General features: G+C 45.0%; 1 protein-coding gene across 1 annotated transcript; it reads right to left on the reverse strand.

Moving 5' to 3' along the window:
- Positions 1-2334: 2334 nt before the first annotated feature.
- Positions 2335-10106, reverse strand: mrps16 (mitochondrial ribosomal protein S16). Its single transcript, XM_083771457.1, has 4 exons — positions 9970-10106; positions 7004-7034; positions 4733-4996; positions 2335-2773 (listed from the first exon to the last, which is right to left on the reverse strand). The coding sequence occupies exons 2-4, from the start codon at positions 7014-7016 to the stop codon at positions 2637-2639; spliced, it is 414 nt and encodes a 137-aa protein (XP_083627583.1). The 5' UTR covers positions 7017-7034; positions 9970-10106; the 3' UTR covers positions 2335-2636.
- Between the last annotated feature and the right edge of the window lie 13138 nt (positions 10107-23244).

The raw sequence follows: 23244 nt of genomic DNA on the forward strand, positions 1-23244 counted from the left end.
CACGGAGCCCTGTTCAGCACTTAGCCGTGTTTGAGGCCATGTCAGCGGGGGGAGACGGGGGGAGACGGGGAGAGCATGGAACTCGTCACGCGAAAAAAAGAAAACGCAACAGTTTACCGTAAAACTTACACGTCAACTCAATGTCATTGTAACGAAGATTTCCGACCGATTTTTTTTTTTTTTTATGATAATTTCACCTAGTATGACGCAGAAAGTTACCTCAAAACAGGTAGCCTTTAGTGCGCTAGCCACTCAGCTTGACTATATGCTAGGTCACGTCAGAGCCTGAGATATAGTCACGTGTCGTTTGAAATCGTTTTCATTCAGACCACGTGATGTTCCTTATCAGCAACGTTAATCTCGGGCCGTGACATACCCCCTTTAAGGTTCCACAGACTAAGCTCAAATCAAAAGGTGACCGATAGTTAGGTAAAGTTAGCTTAAGTTGAGGCAAATCTGCAAAAAGAAATGCTTACCACTAGCTTTCTTCAAAGATGTGTTCATAAAGGTGTCTACTATCACAGAAAGATTTGTTCCAACCCAACTCCCTTGGGAAAATTTGTGACAGCTGCTGAAAGTTGGGGTACCATTATCAACCAATATAGGGCAAAATAAATCCAAATTCCATTATACTTTTAGTAGCATGTGACATCTCAAACTAGGGGGTTTTCATGATGCTGAATCCATTGCAAGCATTCGATTTGCACAAAAAACACTCCTTTGCCTAAAAATGCCCATAGCCGTGACTATGGCCGAATTTAACCCAAGGAGTATTTGCGTGCATGAAAGACCCCTAGTTTGACATGTCACATGCTACTTAAAGTATAATGAAATTTGGATGGTTGATAATGGTACCCCAACTTTCAGCAGCTGTCCACAAAGTTTCCCAAGGGAGTTGGGTTGGAACATTTTTTTCTGTGATAGTAGACACCTTTATGAACACATCTGTGAAGAAAGCTAGTGGTAAGCATTTTTTTTGCAGATTTACCACAACTTAAGCTAACTTTACCTAACTACAAGCCTTTTCGGTCGCCGCCCCAATCTGTGGAACAACCTACCGCTAATTATCAGATCTGCACCCTATAGACACCTTTAAAAGCAGACTAAAACCTCACCTGTTCTCCCAGGACTTTTATTGTATTTGATGCAATTATTTAATTGTATTTGCTGCCATTACTCATTACATTACATTTCTGACCATGATGTGTTGAGCAATATGTGATATTTTTGTGAACTGTTTTTCTTTCAGTGTACAGCACCTTGGTCAGCCTCGGCTGTTTATAAATGTGCTCTATAAATAAAATTGACTTGACATGACATAGAAACATGAGTTTTTCTGAAAACTGTCATGATTTAGAAGACACTTATAGAATCGTTCTCAGATCTAAATGGGTTAAATACAGTACTTGAGTAAATGTATTTAGTTTCAATGACGTTTTGTACTATACGAGTGTTAATCAACTTTTACTTTATTGATGGAAAGAAACAAATACATTTACATATTTAGATTACATTATGCCATTCAGGACGGGAACCCCTTTTGGTGTCTTAAGCATTATGTTATAATTATAATGTTATAATAGCGCAGCACTGAGTTTAATACAATCCTGTCACACATTTCTATTATGTTCCCGTTTGCAGTGTTGTTTTCGTTGACTAAAACTAAACTAGTTCCTTTTTTCACTGACAAAAAAACTAATGGAAACTAAATGAAAACTAAGCTACGATGACTAAAACTAAGACTAAATATACTGACAATTTCGTCGACAAATAAAAACTAGACTAAAATGTTAGGTACTAGTGGACAAGAGAACAAGTATAAGTCATTTTACACTTGGTTGAATGCTGAAAATAGCTGATCTACAAGCTCACAACGTGTCGCGTTGTGAGCTTGTAGATCGACAAAAACTAGACTAAACACTAGGACATTCCAGGTGACTAAAATGTGACTAAAACTAAACGAAAACTATTCAAGAGACTGTGACAAAAACTAACCTGCTGCCGGAAACACTGTTGTGTAGCGTTAGCTGAAGTCAGATCAGTGCGTGACGTTAGGCCAGAGCTCAACCAGCGAGAGAGTAGCCTTGGAAACACAGACATTTTTATTTCCAGGGAGAAAAGAAAACGTCTAGCGAGAGAGAGACAGAGATGCAGAGAGCCTACATCACCCCACGCAATAAACTGGGCAATGCTGGGTATAGCAACTATCAGACAAGCTGATCAAACGTGTCACTTTTTTAAATTAATTTATCAATATTCAATACACATCCTTCTCAATTATTTGATATAGAGGGTATACACATGCATGCATAAAGTGAGTGGCAAATCCAGGTGGCAAAGTGAGTTTAACGTCGTTTGACGTTGTTTAATGCAAATCAGATCAGACTTTTCTGTTTGGATGTATGTATAGGCTGTCAAGGACAGAAAGTACTTTTGTTCCACTAAGTACTCAGTAGGGGTTCCCACATAACCTCCTCCGGGTATGATGTCAATGATGTCATGTGCATATACCCTCTATACTGAAAAAAAAAAAAATCAAATAATTGCAGAGGAAATAATCGATAGCTGCAGCTCTACTGTACACTGCAATACAGAACATTGTCATGAGCAACACACACACACTTTCCAGCTGCCACTCATAGTTCTTTCTGCTTTTCTTCATGGTCAGGTCTCTTCTCTGTCTCTGTCATCATGGCTGCCTCCTGCTGTGCTGTGTGCCGACGCTCTGCCTCGGTCACCGTCATGGGATGCAGAGGGAAGAACCCGGCCAGGCCTGCAGAGAAGAGAGGGAAGGAGAACACAAATCACAGACGTTCACTACACACACACACACACACACACACACACACACACACACACAAAACAGTGTTGTTTTCGGCAGCGAATTTAGATTTTTAGATTTAGGTGGTCTTTACATGAGAATGGTGTTCATAGAAAACGGCAAAATAAAGTATTGTTTGCTGTGGTCCCTTTAGACGAGAACGGTGTTTTCAGGAGGTGAAAACACAACAAAGTGAAACCACCTCCCAGAGTGGAAATCTTTGAGGACGCCGTTTTATCCCTTCTCCGTGTAATCAGGCAAAACGGTGAATCTTCAAAACTTATGACATCGTGGCTCACGTTGGCTCACAGTCACGGCGCATATGTTTATTACATTGATGCAGAGCCAAATATGATATAATGGAGTTCCTGAACAAGCCTTCGTTTATGTAGCCTAATGTATTATAAAATATATAACCAGCCCAGAGCTCTGCCTGCATGCATGCTCTGGGCTGCCTGACAGCCTGTCTGTCACCTCGATGCGTTAGTAGAAAGCAGGCAGCGAGCGACGGCCACAACCACGTTGTGTTCTGGAAGCAAAACCCTGATAGAGTTTGTGTGAAGGGGTTCTTCTTCTTGTACTGGGTGACTGGTCTATTTGGCAGCCCGTTACTGCCAACTAGCGACATTATAGTGTTTTCATAAAGTGTACGTTCTCGTGTAAAGGGTCAATAAAAATGAGAACGCAACGGGACTTTGACGTTTTATCTGGAGATGGTCACCATCTAAAAGAGGCATGAGTCACAGTCTCTTGGAATAGTTTATTTAGTTTTAGTCACATTTTAGTCACCTGGAATGTCTTAGTGTTTAGTCTAGTTTTAGTCGAGTAAATATCATAAGACTAAATCTACTGTTGATTTAGTCGAACAAAATGTATTTTGGTGGGCCTTGATGCCGTCGTAACGATTGTTTTTTTCCACTTGCTAAAAATAGCCGATCTACGAGCGCGACGCGTTGTGGGCAATCGATAAAAAAATATCGATAGAAATCAATAAAATTACCCCAATTTTGTTTTTTTAATGAAATATGCCTTGCCAACCCAAGATGCCGTTTCCTTGCAAAGCAAATGTCCTGAAGTTGTATTTATTCACCATTAAATAATGAATACTCATGGGCTCTATCATCTGTAGCAGTTTCACGACTAGACCACAAAAGGACAATTATTGTGTGACGACATAATGTTCTGTACCATATAATTCTTTGACCCTCTGGGTGTGGCAGTGAGTTCAATGAGGGCCACAGTGAGCGAGTCATGCTACACTGCAACATTCATATAAAAAGCAAAATATAGTGGATATGAAATGTGTTTCTATTGTGGACAAAATGCCGACAGGCTGAGGTCCATCCTTGGCTGTCGTTACAGCCAAGGATGGACCTCCTTGATTAAACACATAAACTCAAAAAAAGAAATGGTTAAGATTGAGCAATATTGTGCCACCTTGACGAAAAATGTTCGTTGACTACCTTTTTCCACTGACGAAAACTAAATGGAAACTAAATAAAAACTAAGCTACGATGATTAAAACTAAGAATTTTGTCAACAAATAAAAACTAGACAAAAATATTAGGGACTAGTGGACAAGAGATTCAGTATAAGTCATTTTACAATTAGTTGCATGCTGAAAATAGCCAATCTACAAGCTTGTAGATCAGCTATTTTCAGCAAGTGAAAAAACAGTCATGACAGCATCAAGGCCCGCATAAAACACATTTTGTTCAACTAAATCAACTGTAGATGTAGTCGACTAAAATCTTATGATATTTAGTCGACTAAAACGAGACTACATTCCAGGTGACTAAAATGTGACTAAAACTAAATGAAAACTAGTCAAGAGACTATGACTAAAACCAAAATCTGCTGCCAAAAACACCACTGTTCCATTCATACATGAATGGAGTGCATTATACACACCTAGAAGTTTGGCCACCGGCATTGTGGTTTGCGCCCCACATCCCAGCCAGTACTTGATTCTGTCGTAGTTGAAGCTGACCAGCTTCTCGTTGTAGATGTTGGGGAGGGGGTCGTAGGAACCCAGCTGCTCTAGATATTTGCCGTCTCGCGCCCTCTTGTTGTACGCCGCCACGATTCTGTAGAAGGGTCTGTTGGCCTGTTTGTGGCCAGCGAGAGCCAACCGGATGACAACATGCCCCCCGTGGTACTTTAGCAGGATGGATGCTGCGGGGAGAAATGGACACAGGAGAGACAGCAATGCAGGAGTCGTTTTCACTAACTCCGTCCCTAGTGGATCACGCAATGAAGGTTCTGATTACATCATTGTAATGAGAAAACCCACACACTCTGTATGTGTGTCCAGTGTTGTTTTCGTCGACTAAAATGAAGACGAAAAATGTTCGTCGACTGTCTTTTTTCACTGACAAAAACTAAATGGAAACTAAATGAAAATTAAGCTATGATGAATGAAACTGAGGCCTCTTTTAGACGGCGACCATCTCCATATAACACGTCAAAGTCCCGTTGCGTTCTCATTTTTTCTTACCCTTTACACGAGAACGCACACGTTATGATATGATGTGCTATTATGCTATACTGTCGCTAGGTGGCGATAACGGGCTGCCAAATAGACAGGTCACCCACGTACAAGAAGAAGAAACCTTCACGCAAGCCTGCGCAACACGGCTCTGGGCGCGCCACGGGATGGTATATATTTTATAATACATTAGGCTACATAAACGCTGCTGCCGCGGCTGCCGTCTATCACAAGGCTTTTTATTTACATCATGGTTTTACATTCAACATCGCTGATGAGCAGCACTTTGTAGGCGAGGAGGGAGGCTTGTTCAGGAACTCCATTATATCATAATGATATGGCTCTGCATCAATCTGTAATAAACATATGCGCTGTGAGCCAACATGAGCCATGATGTCATAAGTTTTGCGGATTCACCGTTTTGCCTGTTTATATGGAGACCATAGGAAACGGTGTTCTGAAAGATTTCCACTCTGGAAGGCGGTTTCACTTCGATGCGTTTTCACCTCCTGAGAACACCGTTCTCGTCTAAATGACAGCGCTAAACGGTACTTTATTTTGCTGTTTTTTATGAACACCATCCTCGTGTAAATAGCACCTAAGACTAAATAAACTGACAATAGAGGGTATGCGCATGCTTAAAGTGAATGGCACATCGAGTGGCAAATCGAAAGCAACATACAAAGTGAGTTTAACATTGTTTAACGTTGTTTAATGCAATCAGACAGAACTTTTCTGTTTGGATGCATGGGTTGTCAAGGCCAGAAAGTAGTTTTTTGCCACTCCGTAGGCATTCCTGCATAACTTCCGGGTTTGATGATGATGATGTCACGCACATACCCTCTATTTCATCAAAAATGTTGAACTAGACCAAAATGTTAGGAAGGTACTAGTGGACAAGAGATCCAGTAGAAGTCATTTTACACTCGGTTACATGCTGAAAATAGCAGATCTACAAGCACACAACGTGTCGCAGCACGAAGCATTGAGCTTGTAGATTGGCAATTGTCAGCAAATGTAAAATCTGTCATTACAAAACGGCATCAAAACTAAATCAACTGTAGATTTAGTCGACTAAAATCGCATGACATTTAGTCGACTAAAACTAGACTAACACTAAAGCATTCCAGGTGACTAAAATGTGACTAAAACTAAATGAAGTTTCAGTCCAAAGACTATGACTAAAACAAAAATAGAAATTTGCTGCCAAAAACACTGTATGTGACGGAATGACATTGACAGTATAGTACAGACATTGAGTACAGTATGTGGCACACACACAGCCAGTACAGTACAGTACAGTACAGTACAGTACAGTACAGTACAGTACAGTACAGTACAGTACAGTACAGTACAGTACAGTACAGTACAGTACAGTACAGTACAACGTGAATGTGGTCCATTGTGTGTGGAGTTATTTGACACACACAACACATTTTTGCCAGAACTTTTCAAATCAATGGAAATAAAACTAGATGACAAAAACTGAACAGTCGCAGCAATTAATCTGTGCGTCTACAGGACTACAAATTAGAATGCCTGGGAAAACTAATTCCTCCATGAAAATCCATTGAATATTCTTATGGCTGTGTTGTATATAATACATGTAATGTATAGTGTATATAATTATTATGAAATATCAGAATTCTAGGACTAGGTAAGCCGCCCTTGTAGAGAAACTTTAAATTACTTACAAAGATGCACCATGTTGCTTGTTGAATTGTCCTGCAACAGAAATAAATACAAATGTAGAACAACCAGACTTGTATTGCATCATATACTATACAAAACACAATAATAGACACTAGGCCTAGAATGGCAGTGATACATACATGTCATGTCATGCATTACATTCCAAATACACAGCTGTATTGCTCCTATTCTTTGAGACACACATGCGGGTTTACCGGGTTATTATAAATACTACTCAAAGGGGACTGGTTCCCTCCTGGGTTTAAATTAGAATTCTGGGGGTCCTATGACATGAATTAGTTTGAGAATGACTGACATAGAAAAATTGTTCTTTTCAGAAAACTGTCAGGATTTAGAAGGCATTTGTAGAATCGTTCCCAGGTCTAAATGGGTTAACAAGGATGTCTAAATCTCTGACACAACTATATCTGGGTTGTAACGAGGCCAAATATTCTGTCTCGTATGGAAGCCGATGGAGTCTTTCACGAGGAGTGTAGCAAATGCTGCTTGCTTCCCCTCGAGGGTAATAAACCACTCTTTATATTGTGTCGGCTGAATGCTTGTCACGATGATGATGCCAGTCAGTCTATATCCATATATGGAGTTCTGCATTAGCATGATCTCTCAGCTCTAGATGTCTCCGTCATCGCCATATATGGAGCTCTAGGTCAGCCCGAGCTAAATATGGAGATATTGTAATGTTGGTTAGTAACCAAGATATCATGTCGGATTATCTCCATATTTGGAGATAGTGAAAAATGTGTGTGGTGTATGCAAACAAGGAAAACAAACCCATCATTAAAGAGGAGATGTCTACTTCCTCACAGGAGCATGTGAATGCAAGGAAAAATGTCAAGTTCAAAGGGAAAGATGCTCTTGAGAGATGTCAAAGGTGGAAGAGAGGAAAAATGGTAAACTACCAGACAGATTAAAGGTCAACTTTAAAACTGGTCAAGGTTGAACTTGTCAAGGTTCTCAAACATGATTTCAGAGTTAAAAGGTTGGGACAAAATTAAGTCAAGTTTTTGTAAAGGCTACATTTTAAGGTGTGGTATAAAGGAAAGGGGTTGAACTGCTTGAAGCAGTATTGTGATTTATTTTGTTTATTGTGGTGAATTATTGAAAATGAATTTAAGCTAGAATGAAATCCCAAAATGTGATTTGGTGGGAGTTTGGCTACCAGAATTATTATATACGGTAAGTCATTATTTTTGTTTAATTTGTTTTCCACTTCACAAATTATATTGGGAAAGGTAATTTGGAATTACTTCACGTCCGGTGCCGTGTCCTTATTTGGTGTTGAACCAGCAATGGTTCACAGCATGTTTGTCAAGCCTCCATGTACTGTGAAGGACATGATTTCACCATTTGTCAGCCTTCTGATTGGTCCCTAACTGACTAACCAGCAGGCTCTTTCTGCCTTGTTCCGCCCTGGTTCCCCCTTGTTTATGTTGAATTCTCTAAAACATATTTTTTGGAAAAAACAAACATATACCCAAGTCACCATGCTGCATATGTGATGTTCCTTTTTACTGACACCACGTTTAAAATATGAATTGAATGCACAGAATATCAATACGAAGCAACTGAAAAACACCTTATTTCAATGGTAGTGGATGGAGAGAGGATTTTTGTCCAACCACAAAATGGTAATGGAGCGAAGAGGGTCACACCCAGGGGCGGGACTTGACAAAAGGGTGAAAATGCTCATTCTGTGCTGAGGGAACATACAGTAGCCTACTGATAGGGTGACCAGATCCCATCTCACCAGATGTGGGACAAAGAGTGTGTTTGTGTGGGACACATGCAGGGTTGTGTCACACACGTGAATATTGTTAACATGAAAACAAAAATAGCATTTATATTCCTCAATTAGACATTTCTATTCTTCCCCGGCCGTCACATACTGTAGCATCGCTATGCTTTGCCATCTGTTTCATTCAGTAGCACATAATAGGACTATGATGATAACTATAATAGAACGAACTACTATGCATTATGCAAATAAAAGAAACTCAGCAGAAATGCATTTCAATTAACTATTTACTGGACAATACAACCTGCGATAAATACAACTGGACAATATAACTGGACCATGAACCAACCAACAAAGGGGCTCTGATTTGATTTATCAAAATATCTTCCTCCTAACAAAGCCAACTACTGCAATTTTGAAATTATACAGGCACTACAGGCCTGACAATGGATAAAATAAATAAAACCAGAAATAATCCAAATTAATCAGCATTGGAGGCAACTTATAATAAATTAAATTGTAAACTTAACAAACTTGTCCACCATAGCAGCACAGGCTAGGCTATGCAAAAAGTGCTTAACAAGTTTGTTAAGGTTTTGTTTGTCCATCACAACACAAGTCTCTCAGTTTTCTGCCTCACAGCAGCAACTATAGGCAGGTCTGTCCACACCTATACACTCTAAGGTCCACACAGGTAATTAACATTCAGCACCATAGAAAGTCTCGCTCACTCACTGCTCACTCACTGCATGGCTGCATAAAGGGAATGGTCAGTAGGCTACTGACCATTCCCTTTATGCAGCCATGCAGTGAGTTTTGACATTGGTCTATTGAGAGTGAGAGGCTGAGAGCTCAATAAAATCATCAGTAAAAACAGAAACGACTGACTCGTTCATGGAGGGAACACACATGATCTCTGATGAATTGAAAATGGTGGACCCTAGCCCAAAATTTGAAAACTCGTCGTAGATGTATTTATATATTCTGACATTTAATTTTGGGCTATGGTACTGGACCATATTGTAAACACGTGTAATACTTTATGGTGTCGTCCACAGTTAACCGTTTCTGTATTGAGTTGTGCTTGAAAATGTACTGTAATTCTGCAAACTGTTAATAAATACTTCAATCAATGATATGTGGAATTGCCATAGATAGACGACACAGCTAGATAAGATAACACACCACAAAACACTGGCATGATTTAAATACCTTTGGCAGCCGTTGAAGTGAAGCTCAAATATGTCTGTTGTTGTTGTTGCTACAGCTTGATATAATGACGTTAGATTCTGGTAAACATTTAACACTGCATCAATAATGTGACTTTCTTCAGGGCGCAGCCATGTTTACGCCGGAACAGGCAGCGTCTAGTGAGCTAATCTAGTGAGCTAATTTAAGACTTCCGGTGGACGATCTCTTCAAAATAAGAGTACCCTCTAGAGTATTGAAAAAAAGTTTAATTTGCACATTAAAACTACAAATTAAGCATTTAAATGATGCTATATGATGCTATAAGACACACATTATGTTTCTGTGTAAGAATAAGTAATTAAATCCTTATAATAATAATAATAAAGTTATCTAAATGGATAAATGCTATTCACTGGAGTGCATGGACTTTATAAAGTGGACACTGGACAAAAGACGGCTCCGCAAGGCAACTATCTGGACATACCCACGCGTTCGGGGAGATGTCCTATACCACACCCCACTCTCCGCTAAGCGGAGAGGTGTAAAATTCACAGCAGCAGACCTTCTACTGGGGTCAAGGCTGACAAAAAGTACCGTTTCCGGACCCAGAATGGACACTGGACAAAAGACGGCTCCGCGAGGCAACTATCTGGACATACCCACGCGTTCGGGGAGATGTCCTGTACCACACCCCACTCTCCGCTAAGCGGGAGAGGTGTAAAATTCACAGCAGCAGACCTTCTACTGTGGTCAACGCTGAAAAAAGTACCGTTTCCGGACCCAGAATGGACACTGGACAAAGAGGCCTCCGCGAGGCAACTATCTGGACATACCCACACGTTCGGGGAGATGTCCTCTACCACACCACACTCTCCGCTAAGCGGGAGAGGTGTAAAATTCACAGCAGCAGACCTTCTACTGGGGTCAATGCTGACAAAAAGTACCGTTTCCGGACCCAGAATGGACACTGGACAAAGAGGCCTCCGCGAGGCAACTATCTGGACATACCCACACGTTCGGGGAGATGTCCTCTACCACACCACACTCTCCGCTAAGCGGGAGAGGTGTAAAATTCACAGCAGCAGACCTTCTACTGGGGTCAAGGCTGACAAAAAGTACCGTTTCCGGACCCAGAATGGACACTGGACAAAAGACGGCTCCGCGAGGCAACTATCTGGACATACCCACGCGTTCGGGGAGATGTCCTGTACCACACCCCACTCTCCGCTAAGCGGGAGAGGTGTAAAATTCACAGCAGCAGACCTTCTACTGGGGTCAATGCTGACAAAAAGTACCGTTTCCGGACCCAGAATGGACACTGGACAAAGAGGCCTCCGCGAGGCAACTATCTGGACATACCCACATGTTCGGGGAGATGTCCTCTACCACACCACACTCTCCGCTAAGCGGGAGAGGTGTAAAATTCACAGCAGCAGACCTTCTACTGGGGTCAAGGCTGACAAAAAGTACCGTTTCCGGACCCAGAATGGACACTGGACAAAAGACGGCTCCGCGAGGCAACTATCTGGACATACCCACGCGTTCGGGGAGATGTCCTGTACCACACCCCACTCTCCGCTAAGCGGGAGAGGTGTAAAATTCACAGCAGCAGACCTTCTACTGTGGTCAACGCTGAAAAAAGTACCGTTTCCGGACCCAGAATGGACACTGGACAAAGAGGCCTCCGCGAGGCAACTATCTGGACATACCCACACGTTCGGGGAGATGTCCTCTACCACACCACACTCTCCGCTAAGCGGGAGAGGTGTAAAATTCACAGCAGCAGACCTTCTACTGGGGTCAATGCTGACAAAAAGTACCGTTTCCGGACCCAGAATGGACACTGGACAAAGAGGCCTCCGCGAGGCAACTATCTGGACATACCCACACGTTCGGGGAGATGTCCTCTACCACACCACACTCTCCGCTAAGCGGGAGAGGTGTAAAATTCACAGCAGCAGACCTTCTACTGGGGTCAAGGCTGACAAAAAGTACCGTTTCCGGACCCAGAATGGACACTGGACAAAAGACGGCTCCGCGAGGCAACTATCTGGACATACCCACGCGTTCGGGGAGATGTCCTGTACCACACCCCACTCTCCGCTAAGCGGGAGAGGTGTAAAATTCACAGCAGCAGACCTTCTACTGTGGTCAACGCTGAAAAAAGTACCGTTTCCGGACCCAGAATGGACACTGGACAAAGAGGCCTCCGCGAGGCAACTATCTGGACATACCCACGCGTTCGGGGAGATGTCCTCTACCACACCACACTCTCCGCTAAGCGGGAGAGGTGTAAAATTCACAGCAGCAGACCTTCTACTGGGGTCAACGCTCAAAAAAGTGCTGTGCCTTGGGGCATTGACATGAAATCACTTTCTCTACGCAAGCTAAGTCAGGTCAAGGAGTTACCTCTAGCTTTGGAATGGGTGTCACTTGTGTGCGTTGATTGCATCTGTCTGTGCATTTATGCATTTGTTTGTCCTGACGAAACGTGATTATTTCTCGACTGTTTATTTTCTCGTATGACACGACATAGAAACTACTTGTGACTACTGTCTTTGTGTGCTGTCGAGCGGATGTTCTTTGCATCAAAGGTATAGCCTGCTGTGTCATTCGATTCATTTGTCCAGATATGCCATTTATGATCTTTAAGGATGTACAATGACGCATATGGTGGCCTGTCGAAAAATACACACATACTGGTCAAAGCATACTCATTTTGGTGGTACAGACAGGATAAATTGAACGTTTTTGGAATTTTTGTGCCAGCTCTTAACAGGAGAAGTAAGGTCTGTGGGCTGTTAATTACTTCATATGTTGATAAGCTCTTTTCCTGCTGACATGTTTCACATTGTTCAGATTGAGCAGGTAATATTTGTGCAATAGTGTCTAAGATGCCTTTTTGTGACACGTCAAGTGGCTGCACTATGAATTGTGACATGTTCTTTGTAGATGGTAAGGCCTTGTCACCACATTGAGTACAACTATACAGACTAAGACTTTTCAGGCAAAGCAGGTCATCTCCAAGGAAAGGAGACCGAAGTGTGTATTCTACAAAGCTGTTTAATATGGTGCATTCTTCTGTCCTAGAACATTTCTGAGACACTAATGACACTGATGTGTTGGCTAGATTGAATTTCTCAAGTTTCCGTCTAAATGTTGAGTCCTGCGCTGCTGCTTCTTCAAGCCGTGTGTGACATTTTTTGATAGCAGATGTCTGTTGTAGAAATGTTAGAATTGGTAATGGTATAGCTTCACACATATTGTCATTAGACTTTCATTGCATAAAACCACATCATCATCATCTTCTTCCAAATTGTCCTCCGTTATTGTTCTGTTAATTGCTTTCAACTGTCCAGGCACAGAATGTACAGATGTCTGTATGTTTTGCTTGAACAACTGTGTGGACACCACACATACTCAACCAAACTACTAGTTTGTGTATAAAATCTAATGGGTCATTGTGCATTCCTAAGGCCAAGTAAGATGCTATTCACTAGTTGTTGAGTGACACCACAGATTGTTTTGCAATCAAATGTGTGACCTGGATTTTGAAAAAACGCTTGAATGAGAGCTGCTAAATTCCCCGGCATAGATGACAACTGAACCATCGAAGTAGGTGTCAATGGTTTCAATTTATCTTGTACTACTTGTAGATGCAGTATACCCACGCGTTCGGGGAGATGTCCTGTACCACACCCCACTCTCCGCTAAGTGGGAGAGGTGTAAAATTCACGGCAGCAGACCTTCTACTGAGGTCAACGCTCAAAAAAGTGCTGTGCCTTGGGGCATTGACAATTATTTAATTAACGAATTAAATAACCTTATTTTATTCTGAAGGCAACCGGATGTCTTAAATTAGCTAGCTCTCAGACAGGAAATTCTAAATTAGCTCATAAGACGGAGCCAAATATCTGTCTGAGAGTGGAGCCTGCCTGGCAAATGACATGGGGGGTCCTTTTTGTGGGCTTGGCCGAAAGTGGGCGTTACCAAAAGGTGGGCGTGGCCATGGCCGCCAGAAGTCTGTCAGATTTTGACAGCTTCAAATTAGTGTTAAACATAATATAACCCAATTGACTCCAGTCCTCTCTGTTTAATATATCTATAATGAAACTATATAAACTATGCATATACCATGAAGTGCTATGACTACTAGCTCTGGTCCATAGCTCTAATGCGTTTCATTTAGAGCTATGTTACTCTAAACTTCCCCGCTCGCATGAATGCAGACCAGCCTCTACTCTTTGGCGTAAATAAAAAGAACGTTTTTGCTACACATAAAAACAAAGGCGAGTTGTGTCATTAGAAAGCCTACTTTGGTAATTGGTTCTAGTTCTAGTGAACAGAAATAATAAATAAATAGACTTGGTAACCTAACTGTAGGGAGTGCAAACACATTAAAGAACCTGGGGGTTATCATCTATGAAAAGGCAACACAATGAGCAGAAAATAAAAATGAACCATGTAAATACAACAAATTGAGCAGAGCACTGCAGGGAGTTGAACCCCATTCCGGTAAACCAGAAGTACCACAACCAGTGCCTTGGTTTTTGTTTTGTTTTACGAGGTCCATTCGTTGAAATGTAAATTTTGCATTGCAACGGTAAAGTAATTTCACAATTGACATTGTAGGCAATAATTAATAACGGTATGGCACCAGGCCAAAGCCATGGGGATAGAGTATGTTTTGCACTCTGAGTGAGTGTGTGTGTGTGTGTGTGTGTGTGTGTGTCCGTCAGTTTGTTAACAGCTAATCTCCAGCACCATTAACCCGGTCGATGCCAAATTTTGCACACACACTCCCTGGATGCCAACGATGAACCTCTGTCCCAAATTTTCCAGAACGGCCTGTATAGCACCACACATTTTTGTATGCTTTCCGAGACTATGGACTATAGCCTTTCGCTTTTCCGCAATTTTACCTTTTTTCAAATCGTAAACAATGATGAAGAATCGCGCACTATAGCATGCCACTTAATGACCTTGGGGTCATCAAGGTCATTGATATTGATCAATGACCTTGAGCAGTATAAATGACCTTCAATAAGACTAGTAAATGACCTTGACCAGTATAAATGACCTTGACAAGTACAAATGACCTTGACCAGTATGAATGACCGTGACCAGTATATGACTGACCAGTATAAATTACCTTCATGAGACTAGTAAATGACCTTGACCAGTATAAATAACCTTCATAAGACTAGTAAATGATCTTCACCAGTATAAATGACCTTGACCAGTATGCAGTCTGTGACCATGGATTATAGCCTTTTGCTTTTCCTTGATTTTCACCTTTTTTTTTAATCCTCAACAATGATGAAGAATCGCACACAATAGCGCGCCGCTCAATGACCTGAGACCATGGACCGATGAACCATGTAAATACAACACATTGATCAGGGCACTGCAGGGAGTTGAACCCCGTTCCGGTAAACCAGAAGTCCGACACCAGTGCCTTAGTTTTTGTGTTGTTCATTTACAGGTCCAGGTGTGCATACACATGTGCGCCTGTGTGTGTGTAGGTGCATTTGTGCATGTGTGTGCACGCTTCAATGACCACTGTTGGACCCCATGGGGATCAAGGACCTCAGGGAGCCACCCATAATTCACAACGGTCACAGCGAACTCTGTTGCATCACAACTGGTGGCCAACAGTCGTAACCAACACCGCCACGACCCACAGGAGAATACCATCGCACAGTGGTATCAGACCAACCACAATCAGCCAGCCCTCAAACCAAACCCTTCGACCTAGAAGAACTCAAAACTGCAATGGGAAAGTTGAAACCCGGAAAAGCAGCAGGGATTGATGACATACTGGCAGAAATTATACAGCACCTGGAACCTAACGCAAAGACCTGGCTCGTGGGGATGCTGAACACATGCATGGCACAGAAAACCATCCCTTCTGTCTGGAGAAAGGCCAAAGTGGTTGCAATCCCCAAACCTGGCAAAGACCCATCATCCTCAAAGAGCTACCGACCCATTTCCCTCCTCTGCATCACCTACAAGATAGGCTGCTACTCCAACGCCTCATACCACTCATAGACACCAAGCTGACTAAAGACCAAGCTGGTTTCCGTCCTGTCCTGTGCTGGACAGAGCTCAACCTCACCCAACACATTGAGGATGGGTTTGAGGGAAAACAAATAACTGGAGCAGCAACTGGAGGGCGAAGCAAGCACGCAGGCAGCTTGTGCCTGCCTGCGTGCCTGCCTGCCTTCCTCATGTGGAAGCTGCATAGTTGAGTTTGTGTGTGTGTTTCTTTTTCTGTCTTTCTTTCTTTCTTTCTTAGGACGAAGATCAAGGTAGACGCCGTTGGAAGGCTCAACACAAGCCGATGCCCCTAGAGATCCATCCCAAAGCTTCCCTCAGGGAGTCCAGCAAGCCAGCTAGCCAGCAAGCCCGCCCAGTCAGCCAACGCAGCCAGCCAGCTCCGCCAGTCAGCCAGTGTAGAAAGTCAGGCTGCCAAGCCAGCGCACATCAGCCCTTGCAGTCAACCATTGTAGCCATACCAGCCTTGCTCAGTCAGCTCAGCCAGGCCTCTCTCGAGGCCTGGCTCTCTGTCTGCCTGGCCCGGTCTGCCCCGCCCTGCCTTGCAGCAACAGAACCAGCCTTGCTGGCAAGCCAGCCAGCTCAGAATACGAGCTCAGCAAGCCAGCGCAGCTGGCAAGCACGCAGTTAGTCTAAACCAGTTTCAGACTGGCAGGCCAAGGCAGACAGACAGGAAGACCGAGGCGCCTAGGCAGGCAGACAGGCCAGGAAGGCAACAAAGTGCAGGCAGGGGGACTGTCCGGCCTAAGGCTGCGCTGCAAGGGTTGGAGCCTGGCCAGCTCCTGCTGGTCTAGACTGAGTGGCTGTGGCTGCACAGTAAGGCTGCGGTAACCTAGTCTGGGCTTGCTGCTGCACTGGCTTGCTCAGCTCGCATTCTGAGCTGGCTGGCTTTCCAGAAAGGCTGGTTCTGTTGCTGCAAGGCAGGGCAGGGCAGACCGGGCCAGGCAGACAGAGAGCCAGGCCTCAAGAGAGGCCTGGCTGAGCTGACTGAGCAAGGCTGGTATGGCTGCAATGGCTGACTGCAAGGGCTGATATGCTCTGGCTTGGCAGCCTGACTTTCTACACTGGCTGACTGGCGGAGCTGACTGGCTGCGTTGGCTGACTGGGCAGGCTTGCTGGCTAGCTGGCTTGCTGTGCTCCCTGAGGGAAGCTTTGGGATGGATCTCTAGGGGCATCGGCTAGTGTTGAGCCTTCCTATGGCCTCTACCTTGATCTCCGTCCTAAGAAAGAAAGACAGAAAAAGAAAGACACACAAACCCAACTATGCAGCTTCCACCTGAGGAACCGAGACGCGAGAAAAGAACTGAGCGTCACTTGGGATGGTCACAAACTCTCCAACCATACCCACCCCATGTATCTTGGAGTTACACTGGACAGGACACTCTTCTTCAAAAAAACACCTGGAGAACACAAAAGCCACGGTCAACACCCACAATAACATCCTGTGAAAACTAGTGAACTCCCAAGTGGGGCGCAGACCCACAAACAATCCGTGCAACTGCCATGGCCCTGTCTTTCTCTACAGCAGAGTATTCCTGCTCAAGCTGGAGCCGATCACGTCACACCAAATTGGTCGACACATCCCTAAATGACACCTGTCGCATCATCACGGGATGGGTCAAGAAAACACCTGTCCCGTCCGTGCCTTTATGCGCTAGCCGGCACCTCCCCCCGCACATCAGACGACTGTGTAATGCTCAAGATGAATGGAAAACACAGGAGATAGACAGTGAAGTCTGGAATGAAATGATAGAGAACACCTCACACACACAGTTTCCTTTCGTGGCTGTTTACATTCGAGGGTCGCCGGTCCTCTCAAACGGAACAGTTTAACGTCATGCCCAGGACGAAAAGATATAGAGAACACCATAATGACAAATGACAAATAACAGCAGGAAGGCATGGGCCACAATCCACCGTCTTGGCAAAGACCACACCACCCATAATTCACAACGGTCACAGCAAATTCTGTTGCATCACAACTAGTGTAGGTATTGGATGGAGCCCGCACACCACAGGTATAAGAAAGACGTGATGCAGAGGAGGGAAATGGGTCGGTAGCTCTTCGGGGATAATGGGTCTTTGCCAGGTTTAGGGATTGCAACCACTTTGGCCTTTTTCCAGACAGAAGGGGTGGTTTTCTGTGCTGTGCATGTGTTCAGCATCCCCACAAGCCAGGGCCTTGAGTTAGGTCCCAGGTGCTGTATCATTTCTGCCAGTAGGTCATCAATCCCTGCTGCTTTTCCGGGTTTCAACTTTCCCATTGCAGTTTCAAGTTCTTCTAGGTCGAAGGGTTTGGTTTGAGTGATGGCTGATTATGGTTGGTCTGATACCACTGTGCGATGGTATTCTATGTGGGTCGGTGGCGGTGTTGGTTACAACTGTTGGCCACCAGTTGTGACCAAGACCGCCACCAACCCACAGGAGAATACCATCGCACAGTGGTATCAGACCAACCACAATCAGCCAGCCTTCAAACCAAACCCTTCGACCTAGAAGAACGTGAAACTGCAATGGGAAAGTTGAAACCCGGAAAAGCAGCAGGGATTGATGACCTACTAGCAGAAATGATACAGCACCTGGGACCTAACGGAAAGACCTGGCTTGTGGGGATGCTGAACACATGCATAGCACAGAAAACCATCCCTTCTGTCTGGAAAAAGGCCAAAGTGGTTGCAATCCCTAAACCTGGCAAAGACCCATTATCCCCAAAGAGCTACCGACCCATTTCCCTCCTCTGCATCACCTACAAGCCTATCCCGTCACACCAAATTGGTCGACACAGCCCTAAATGACACCTGTGGCATCATCATAGGATGCATCAAGACAACACCTGACCCTGTCCCAACACCTGTTTACATTCGAGGGTCGCCGGTCCTCTCGAACGGAACAGTTTAACGTCATGCCCAGGACGAAAAGATATAGAGAACACCAACATGACAAATAACAGCAGGAAGGCATGGGCCACAATCCACCGTCTTGGCAAAGACCACACCACCCATAATTCACAACGGTCACAGCAAACTCTATTGCATCACAACTGGTGTAGTTATTGGATGGAGCCCGCACACCACCAAAAAAAAGAAAAACAACATACTATAGTATGCCCTCCGTGACCATGGACTTTAGCCTTTCGCTTTTCTGCAATTTAACCTTTTTTCAAATCCTCAACAATGATGAAGAATCGCGCACTATAGCGTGCCACTTAATGACCTTGACCAATATCAATGACCTTGAGCAGTATAAATTACCTTCAATAAGACTAGTAAATGACCTTGACCAGTATAAATGACCTTGACAAGTACAAATGACCTTGACCAGTATAAATGACCTTCACCAGTAGAAATGACCGTGACCAGTATATGACTGTGACCAGTATAAATTACCTTCATGAGACTAGTAATTGACCTTGACCAGTATAAATGACCTTTAGAAGACTAGTAAATGATCTTCACCAGTATAAATGACCTTTAGAAGACTAGTAAATGATCTTCACCAGTATAAATGACCTTGACCAGTATGCGGTCCGTGACCATGGACTATAGCCTTTTGCTTTTCCTTGATTTTCACCTTTAAAAAATCCTCAACAATGATGAAGAATCGCACACTATAGCGCGCCGCTCAATGACCTGAGACCATGGACCAATGAATGAAATACAACACATTGAGCAGGGCACTGCAGGGAGTTGAACCCCGTTCCGGTAAACCAGAAGTCCGACACCAGTGCTTTAGTTTTTGTGTTGTTGTTCATTTAAAAGTCCAGGTGTGCATACGCATGTGCCCCTGTGTGTGTAGGTGCATGTGTGCATGTGTGTGCACGCTTCAATGACCACTGTTGGACCCAATGGCGATCAAGGACCTCAGGGAGCCACCCATAATTCACAACGGTCACAGCGAACTCTGTTGCATCACAACTGGTGGCCAACAGTCGTAACCAACACCGCCACGACCCACAGGAGAATACCATCGCACAGTGGTATCAGACCAACCACAATCAGCCAGCCCTCAAACCAAACCCTTCGACCTAGAAGAACTCAAAACTGCAATGGGAAAGTTGAAACCCGGAAAAGCAGCAGGGATTGATGACATACTGGCAGAAATTATACAGCACCTGGAACCTAACGCAAAGACCTGGCTCGTGGGGATGCTGAACACATGCATGGCACAGAAAACCATCCCTTCTGTCTGGAGAAAAGCCAAAGTGGTTGCAATCCCCAAACCTGGCAAAGACCCATCATCCTCAAAGAGCTACTGACCCATTTCCCTCCTCTGCATCACCTACAAGAGAGGCTGCTACTCCAACGCCTCATACCACTCATAGACACCAAGCTGACTAAAGACCAAGCTGGTTTCCGTCCCGTCCTGTGCTGGACAGAGCTCAACCTCACCCAACACATTGAGGATGGGTTTGAGGGAAAACAAATAACTGGAGCAGCAACTGGAGGGCGAAGCAAGCACGCAGGCAGCTTGTGCCTGCCTGCGTGCCTGCCTGCCTTCCTCATGTGGAAGCTGCATAGTTGAGTTTGTGTGTGTGTTTCTTTTTCTGTCTTTCTTTCTTAGGACGAAGATCAAGGTAGACGCCGTTGGAAGGCTCAACACAAGCTGATGCCCCTAGAGATCCATCCCAAAGCTTCCCTCAGGGAGTCCAGCAAGCCAGCTAGCCAGCAAGCCCGCCCAGTCAGCCAACGCAGCCAGCCAGCTCCGCCAGTCAGCCAGTGTAGAAAGTCAGGCTGCCAAGCCAGCGCACATCAGCCCTTGCAGTCAACCATTGTAGCCATACCAGCCTTGCTCAGTCAGCTCAGCCAGGCCTCTCTCGAGGCCTGGCTCTCTGTCTGCCTGGCCCGGTCTGCCCCGCCCTGCCTTGCAGCAACAGAACCAGCCTTGCTGGCAAGCCAGCCAGCTCAGAATACGAGCTCAGCAAGCCAGCGCAGCTGGCAAGCACGCAGTTAGTCTAAACCAGTTTCAGACTGGCAGGCCAAGGCAGACAGACAGGAAGACCGAGGCGCCTAGGCAGGCAGACAGGCCAGGAAGGCAACAAAGTGCAGGCAGGGGGACTGTCCGGCCTAAGGCTGCGCTGCAAGGGTTGGAGCCTGGCCAGCTCCTGCTGGTCTAGACTGAGTGGCTGTGGCTGCACAGTAAGGCTGCGGTAACCTAGTCTGGGCTTGCTGCTGCACTGGCTTGCTCAGCTCGCATTCTGAGCTGGCTGGCTTTCCAGAAAGGCTGGTTCTGTTGCTGCAAGGCAGGGCAGGGCAGACCGGGCCAGGCAGACAGAGAGCCAGGCCTCAAGAGAGGCCTGGCTGAGTTGACTGAGCAAGGCTGGTATGGCTGCAATGGCTGACTGCAAGGGCTGATATGCTCTGGCTTGGCAGCCTGACTTTCTACACTGGCTGACTGGCGGAGCTGACTGGCTGCGTTGGCTGACTGGGCAGGCTTGCTGGCTAGCTGGCTTGCTGTGCTCCCTGAGGGAAGCTTTGGGATGGATCTCTAGGGGCATCGGCTGGTGTTGAGCCTTCCTATGGCGTCTACCTTGATCTCCGTCCTAAGAAAGAAAGACAGAAAAAGAAAGACACACAAACCCAACTATGCAGCTTCCACCTGAGGAACCGAGACGCGAGAAAAGAACTGAGCGTCACTTGGGATGGTCACAAACTCTCCAACCATACCCACCCCATGTATCTTGGAGTTACACTGGACAGGACACTCTTCTTCAAAAAAACACCTGGAGAACACAAAAGCCACGGTCAACACCCACAATAACATCCTGTGAAAACTAGTGAACTCCCAAGTGGGGCGCAGACCCACAAACAATCCGTGCAACTGCCATGGCCCTGTCTTTCTCTACAGCAGAGTATGCCTGCTCAAGCTGGAGCCGATCACGTCACACCAAATTGGTCGACACAGCCCTAAATGACACCTGTCGCATCATCACGGGATGGGTCAAGACAACACCTGTCCCGTCCGTGCCTTTATGCGCTAGCCGGCACCTCCCCCCGCACATCAGACGACTGTGTAACGCTCAAGATGAATGGAAAACACAGGAGATAGACAGTGAAGTCTGGAATGAAATGATAGAGAACACCTCACACACACAGTTTCCTTTCGTGGCCGTTTACATTCGAGGGTCGCCGGTCCTCTCGAACGGAACAGTTTAACGTCATGCCCAGGACGAAAAGATATAGAGAACACCATAATGACAAATAACAGCAGGAAGGCATGGGCCACAATCCACCGTCTTGGCAAAGACCACACCACCCATAATTCACAACGGTCACAGCAAACTCTGTTGCATCACAACTGGTGTAGGTATCGGATGGAGCCCGCACACCACAGGTATAAGAAAGACGTGATGCAGAGGAGGGAAATGGGTCGGTAGCTCTTCTGGGATAATGGGTCTTTGCCAGGTTTAGGGATTGCAACTACTCCAGCCTTTTTCCAAACAGAAGGGATGGTTTTCTGTGCTATGCATGTGTTCAGCATCCCCACAAGCCAGGTCCTTGCGATAGGTCCCAGGTGCTGTATCATTTCTGCCAGTATGCCATCAATCCCTGCTGCTTTTCCGGGTTTCAACTTTCCCATTGCAGTTTCACGTTCTTCTAAGTCGAAGGGTTTGGTTTGAGGGCTGGCTGATTGTGGTTGGTCTGATACCACTGTGCGATGGTATTCTATGTGGGTCGGTGGCGGTGTTGGTTACAACTGTTGGCCACCAGTTGTGACCAAGACCGCCACCGACCCACAGGAGAATACCATCGCACAGTGGTATCAGACCAACCACAATCAGCCAGCCCTCAAACCAAACCCTTCGACCTAGAAGAACTTGAAACTGCAATGGGAAAGTTGAAACCCGGAAAAGCAGCAGGGATTGATGACCTACTGGCAGAAATGTTACAGCACCTGGGACCCAACGCAAAGACCTGGCTTGTGGGGATGCTGAACACATGCATAGCACAGAAAACCATCCCTTCTGTCTGGGAAAAGGCCAACGTGGTTGCAATCCCTAAACCTGGCATAGACCCATTATCCACAAAGAGCTACCGACCCATTTCCCTCTGCATCACCTACAAGGCTATATGAGAAGCTGCTACTCCAACGCCTTGTTGCCACTCATAGATACCAAGCTGACTAAAGACCAAGCTGGTTTCCGTCCCAGCCGCTCCTGTGCTGGACAGAGCTCAACCTCACCCAACACATTGAGGATGGGTTTGAGGGGAAACAAATAACTGGAGCAGCATTCAGAGATCT

Source organism: Protomyctophum parallelum (genome assembly GCF_964188405.1).
Source record: "Protomyctophum parallelum genome assembly, chromosome: 8".
Classification (NCBI taxonomy): Eukaryota; Metazoa; Chordata; class Actinopteri; order Myctophiformes; family Myctophidae; genus Protomyctophum; species Protomyctophum parallelum.